Genomic DNA, 6,972 nt, shown 5'->3' with positions numbered 1-6,972 from the left:
TAATAAGGTATTGGAGGTAGATATGTACATGAAGGCAGGGTAAAGAGGCATCAGGATAGATAATAATAATGTATTTGAGGTAGATATGTACATGAATGCAGGGTAAAGAGACTAGGCATCAGGATAGATAATAATAAGGTATTTGATGTAGATATGTACATGAAGGCAGGGTAAAGAGACTAGGCATCAGGATAGATAATAATAAGGTATTTGAGGTAGATATGTACATGAATGCAGGGTAAAGTGACTAGGCATCAGGATAGATAATAATAAGGTATTTGAGGTAGATATGTACATGAAGGCAGGGTAAAGTGACTAGACATCAGGATAGATAATAAAAGTTTAAAAAGGCTGTGTTTTTTACACAGTCCAATTTTATTGAGCAATCTGATCAGCTCTGAAAAAAAATCTGATGTGAAAAGATCTGATTTCATTGGTCATAAAACCAATTAGTGGAATTGGGCTGCCTGTGTATACTAAAAGCAATCAAATTAAAGGAAATTTGACTATAAAATATAGCGTCTACGGTGGGGGAATTATACTGAACGATATATTGAGTTGATCCGGCCGAGCGTTGCCGATAACTGCCGAAGTGTTTCGGAAACGCGTATCTGGTTTACTTCCTGGACCAATGGTGGCCGCCATCCTCTGCTAGCCCGAAAGCCCAGCCTCCTCGAGTAGCTGGTGCAGTTTGATAACACGGACCAGGCAGGACTGGATAGCTACAGGATTTCAGTGTTTGCAGCGATACTAGATACTTTGTTTAATAGCATGATTCGTGTACGAGCATCGTAGCTAGCTGAAACGCGATAGCTCCAAGGCGCTCTTTTGGCAAGTCGCCTGTTTTAACCCATCTATTGTTGCGCGCGTCTGCCAGCGTTTTGATTACAGTGAGTAGGAAGGAAGAAAACGCACACACCCCTCCGCTCTTATGGTAGTGACTAGAGGGAGGCTCGGGAAAAAGAAAGAATAGGTAGAGAGATCTCGATTGTTGTCTTTTGGAAAGTTGAATCTACTTCCGAGGATAAAGGTTGGTCATCCCAATGGCGTCAATTTCGAAGGTGTCCATCCTGGATTACTTCAACATCGTGTTCGAGGGGGAGAACGGCAAGATCGAGTCCAACTGTAAAGCATGCGGCACCAGGATACAGGCGAAGAGGAGCGTCACATCCAACTTCGTCACACATCTCAAGGTACCGTATAGATCTGTTTTAACTAAGCTATAGATCTGTCTGACCGTAGGTGACAGTAGGCTATAGGCAGGGTTGGGTGAGTTATTTTCTAAATGTAATCCGTTACTAGTTACCTGTCAAATTGTAATCAGTAAGGTACTTTTTGGATTATCCAAACCCAGTAATGTAATCTGATTACATGTAGTTTTAAATTACTTTCAACCTTAAGAGGCATTTTGAAGAAGACAAATGTATGTTACTAATTTAATGACATCTATTGCAGGATAAGTCCATGTTAAAGATTACATAACTGGCCATATTTGGATGTTACATTTTACTTTATGGGCTGGTTATGTAGGCTTCTTCTAACCCATCGCTTTCTACTACATATAATATGATTAAATTGTATCTTTATATTAAAAACCAAAGTCCATCAGAATTCCAATCAATCAAATGTATTTATAAAGCCCTTCTTACATTAGCTGTTGTCACAAAGTGCTGGAGTTACTATACAATTTTACCTTTATTTAACTAGGCAAGTCAGTTAAGAACAAATTCTTATTTTCAATGACGGCCTAGGAACAGTGGGTTAACTGCCTGTTCAGGGGCAGAACGACAGATTTGTACCTTGTCAGCTCGGGGATTTGAACTTGCAACCTTTCGGTTACTAGTCCAACTCTTTAACCACTAGGCTACCCTGCCCCAATTATTCCAAACACTGTATACCCTGGGATCTTCAAGAACAGGACTTGGAAATATGGAAGTATAGATCATCCAAATTGATTTACCTGAGCATAACCCAAAACTATGGATTTATTAGCCAGCCCTACTCTGTTGATTATGATTTTGTTGTCATAGAGGGCTGATTTGGCTCATTGATTTAAGTTGAAAAATAAATGCTTTGAGCACTACTGAAAAGTGCTATTTACATGTGAAAAATGAATGCCATATTCTGCATTTGCTAAAGGCCTATTGTTGACCTTTTTCTTGGTGACACTTTGATATCTTGGTAATATGCAGCTGTTTAACGGGCAAATCCACAGAAGAAACAAAGATACAATAACAAAACGGTCATCCTGACTCTGTTTTGGTGAAAAACTGAGGGATGGGTCAGGAGAAATGTAACCACTCTCAGAGTAATAGAGAGAGCTGTGGATGTAAGGACAGACCATCCATGATATCAACACTATTGTTTTAACCATGCTATGAGGCTATACAGGACTAACACTATTGTTTTAACCATGCTATGAGGCTGTACAGGACTAACACTATTGTTTTAACCATGTTATGAGGCTGTACAGGACTAACACTATTGTTTTAACCATGCTATGAGGCTATACAGGACTAACACTATTGTTTTAACCATGCTATGAGGCTATACAGGACTAACACTATTGTTTTAACCATGCTATGAGGCTATACAGGACTGACACTATTGTTTTAACCATGCTATGAGGCTGTACAGGACAGACCATCCAGGACTAACACTATTGTTTTAACCATGTTATGAGGCTGTACAGGACAGACCATCCAGGACTAACACTATTGTTTTAACCATGTTATGAGGCTATACAGGACTAACACTATTGTTTTAACCATGCTATGAGGCTATACAGGACAGACCATCCAGGACTAACACTATTGTTTTAACCATGCTATGAGGCTGTACAGGACTGACACTATTGTTTTAACCATGTTATGAGGCTATACAGGACTAACACTATTGTTTTAACCATGTTATGAGGCTATACAGGACAGACCATCCAGGACTAACACTATTGTTTTAACCATGTTATGAGGCTGTACAGGACAGACCATCCAGGACTAACACTATTGTTTTAACCATGTTATGAGGCTATACAGGACAGACCATCCAGGACTGACACTATTGTTTTAACCATGTTATGAGGCTGTACAGGACTAACACTATTGTTTTAACCATGTTATGAGGCTGTACAGGACAGACCATCCAGGACTAACACTATTGTTTTAACCATGTTATGAGGCTATATTGTTTTAACCATGGACAGACCACTATTGTTTTAACCAGGACTGTAACACACTATTGTTTTAACCATGTTATGAGGCTGTACAGGACTGACACTATTGTTTTAACCATGTTATGAGGCTATACAGGACTGACACTATTGTTTTAACCATGCTATGAGGCTGTACAGGACTGACACTATTGTTTTAACCATGTTATGAGGCTGTACAGTGTTTGTTTACATTTACGGTGTTTACAAACATTGGAGTAAAACAAGCATATATGTTGGGTTCTCATGGAGTTTGACAGTTGAACTAAGCTCATGAGGCTAATAATAAGTTATATTCTTCAAGAATCAATGGACATGTATACAGTACCAGTCAACAGTTTGGACACATCTACGCATTCTAGGATTTTTCTTTATTTTTTATATTTTCTACATTGTCGAATAATAATGAAGACATCAAAACTATTAAATAACACATGGAATCATGTAGTAACCAAAGATTCACCGTCTTCTAAATGTCTTCTAAACGGTGGCTACTTCTTCTAAGTAGCCACCGTTTGCCTTGAGGACAGCTTTGCACACTGTTGGCATTCTCTCAACCAGCTTCATGAGGTAGTCACCTGGAATGCATTTCAATTAACAAGTGTGCCTTGTTAATTTGTGGAAATCCTTTCCTTAATGCGTTTGAGCCAATCACTTGTCTTGTGACAAGGTAGGGGTGGTATACAGAAGGTAGCCCTATTTAGTAAAATAACAAGTCTATTTTATGGCAAGAACAGCTCATATAAGCAAAGATAAATGACAGTCCATTATTACTTTAAAACATGAAGGTCAGTAAATCTGGAGAATGTCAAGAACTTTGAACATTTATTCAAGTGCAGTCGCAAAAACCATCAAGCGCAATGATGAAACTGGCTCTCACGAGGACCACCACAGGAAAGGAAGACCCAGAGTTACCTCTGCTGCAGAGGATACGTTCATTAGAGTTAACTGGCTCTCACGAGGACCGCCACAGGAATGGAAGACCCAGAGTTACCTCTGCTACAGGAAGACCCAGAGTTACCTCTGCTGCAGAGGATAAGTTCATTAGAGTTAACTGGCTCTCACGAGGACCGCCACAGGAATGGAAGACCCAGAGTTACCTCTGCTACAGGAAGACCCAGAGTTCCCTCTGCTGCAGAGGATACGTTCATTAGAGTTAACTGTCTCTCATGAGGACCACCACAGGAAAGGAAGACCCAGAGTTACCTCTGCTACAGGAAGACCCAGAATTACCTCTGCTGCAGAGGATACGTTCATTAGAGTTAACTGCATCTCAGATTGCAGCCCAAATAAATGCTTCACAGAATGCAAGTAAGACACATGTCAACAACAACTGTTCAGAGGAGACTGTGTGAATCCCGCTTTAATTGTTGAATTGCTGCAAAGGAACCACTACTAAAGGACATCAATGAGAAGAAGAGACTTACTTGGGCCAAGAAACATGAGCAATGGACATTAGACTGGTGGAAGTGTGTCCTTTGGTCTGATGAGTAAAAATGTGAGATTTTGGATTCCAACCACCATGTCTTTGAGACGCAGAGTAGGTAAACGACTGATCTCCGCATGTGTGGTTCCCACTGTGAAGCATGGAGGAGGTGTGATGTTGTGAGAGTGCATTGCTGCCTACACAGTCAGTGATTTTATTTAGAATTCAAGGCACACTTAATCAGCATGCCTACCACAGCATTCTGCAGCGATACTCCATGCCATCTGGGTTGCGCTTAGTGGGACTATCAGTTGTTCTTCTACTGGACAATGACCCAACACACCTCCAGGTTGTGTAAGGACTATTTGACCAAGAAGGAAATATTATGGAGTGCTGCATCAGATGACCTGGCCTCCACAATTATCCCATCTCAACCCAATTGAGATGGTTTGGGATGAGTTGGAACCCAGAGTGAAGGAAAAGCAGCCAACAAGTTCTCAGCATATGTGGGAACTCCTTCAAGACTGTTAAAAAAGCATTCCAGGTGAAGCTGGTTGAGAGAATGCCAAGTGTGCAAAGCTGTCATCAAGCCTAATGGTGGCTACTTTGAAGAATCTAAAATATAAGGCAGATTTGGATTTGTGTAACACCATGGATTACAGGCAACATCCGCATCGAGCTAAAGGCTAGAGCTGCCACTTTCAAGTAGCGGGACACTAATCCGGACGCTGATAAGAAATCCTGCTACACCCTCAGACGAACCATCAAACAGGCAAAGCGTGGATACAGGATTAATATTAAATCCTACTACACCGGCTCTGACGCTCGTCGGATGTGGCAGGGCTAGAAGAATATTCCGGACTACAAATCAAATCAAATCAAATTTTATTTGTCACATACACATGGTTAGCAGATGTTAATGCGAGTGTAGCGAAATGCTTGTGCTTCTAGTTCCGACAATGCAGTGATAACCAACAAGTAATCTAACTAACAATTCCAAAACTACTGTCTTATACAGTGTAAGGGGATAAAGAATATGTACATAAGGATATATGGATATAAGGATATATGAATGAGTGATGGTACAGAGCAGCATACAGTAGATGGATGTCATAAGGTGAATGCACCAATTTGTAAGTCGCTCTGGATAAGAGCGTCTGCTAAATGACTTAAATGTAAATGTAAATGAGTACAGTATATACATATGAGATGAGTATGTAGACAAAGTAAACAAAGTGGCATAGTTAAAGTGGCTAGTGACATAAGGATGCAGTCGATGATCTAGAGTACAGTATATACGTATGCATATGAGATGAATAATGTAGGGTAAGTAACATTATATAAGGTAGCATTGTTTAAAGTGGCTAGTGATATATTTACATCATTTCCCATCAATTCCCATTATTAAAGTGGCTGGAGTTGGGTCAGTGTCAATGACAGTGTGTTGGCAGCAGCCACTCAATGTTAGTGGTGGCTGTTTAACAGTCTGATGGCCTTGAGATAGAAGCTGTTTTTCAGTCTCTCGGTCCCAGCTTTGATGCACCTGTACTGACCTCGCCTTCTGGATGATAGCGGGGTGAACAGGCAGTGGTTCGGGTGGTTGATGTCCTTGATGATCTTTATGGCCTTCCTGTAACATCGGGTGGTGTAGGTGTCCTGGAGGGCAGGTAGTTTGCCCCGGTGATGCGTTGTGCAGACCTCACTACCCTCTGGAGAGCCTTACGGTTGAGGGCGGAGCAGTTGCCGTACCAGGCGGTGATACAGCCCGCCAGGATGCTCTCGATTGTGCATCTGTAGAAGTTTGTGAGTGCTTTTGGTGACAAGCCGAATTTCTTCAGCCTCCTGAGGTTGAAGAGGCGCTGCTGCGCCTTCTTCACGACGCTGTCAGTGTGAGTGGACCAATTCAGTTTGTCTGTGATGTGTATGCCGAGGAACTTAAAACTTGCTACCCTCTCCACTACTGTTCCATCGATGTGGATAGGGGGGTGTTCCCTCTGCTGTTTCCTGAAGTCCACAATCATCTCCTTAGTTTTGTTGACGTTGAGTGTGAGGTTATTTTCCTGACACCACACTCCGAGGGCCCTCACCTCTTCCCTGTAGGCCGTCTCGTCGTTGTTGGTAATCAAGCTTACCACTGTTGTGTCGTCCGCAAACTTGATGATTGAGTTGGAGGCGTGCGTGGCCACGCAGTCGTGGGTGAACAGGGAGTACAGGAGAGGGCTCAGAACGCACCCTTGTGGGGCCCCTGTGTTGAGGATCAGCGGGGAGGAGATGTTGTTGCCTACCCTCACCACCTGGGGGCGGCCCGTCAGGAAGTCCAGTACCCAGTTGCACAGGG

The 6,972-nt window shown here is 42.0% G+C and overlaps 1 protein-coding gene across 1 annotated transcript in view; it reads left to right on the top strand.

Moving 5' to 3' along the window:
* The first annotated feature begins 640 nt into the window (after positions 1-640).
* Positions 641-6,972, top strand: part of si:dkey-109j17.5 (zinc finger BED domain-containing protein 4) — a 62,238-nt gene continuing 55,906 nt past the window's right edge. Inside the window, exon 1 of the mRNA XM_065021032.1 lies at positions 641-1,193. Within this exon, the coding sequence (XP_064877104.1) occupies positions 1,044-1,193 (150 nt within the window). The 5' untranslated portion in view covers positions 641-1,043. The remainder of the gene's footprint in view (positions 1,194-6,972) is intronic.

Source organism: Oncorhynchus nerka, linkage group LG7, assembly GCF_034236695.1.
Source record: "Oncorhynchus nerka isolate Pitt River linkage group LG7, Oner_Uvic_2.0, whole genome shotgun sequence".
NCBI lineage: Eukaryota > Metazoa > Chordata > Actinopteri > Salmoniformes > Salmonidae > Oncorhynchus > Oncorhynchus nerka.
The sequence above is the reverse complement of the archived record's forward strand: the minus strand, read 5'-3'. Positions and strand labels throughout refer to the sequence as shown.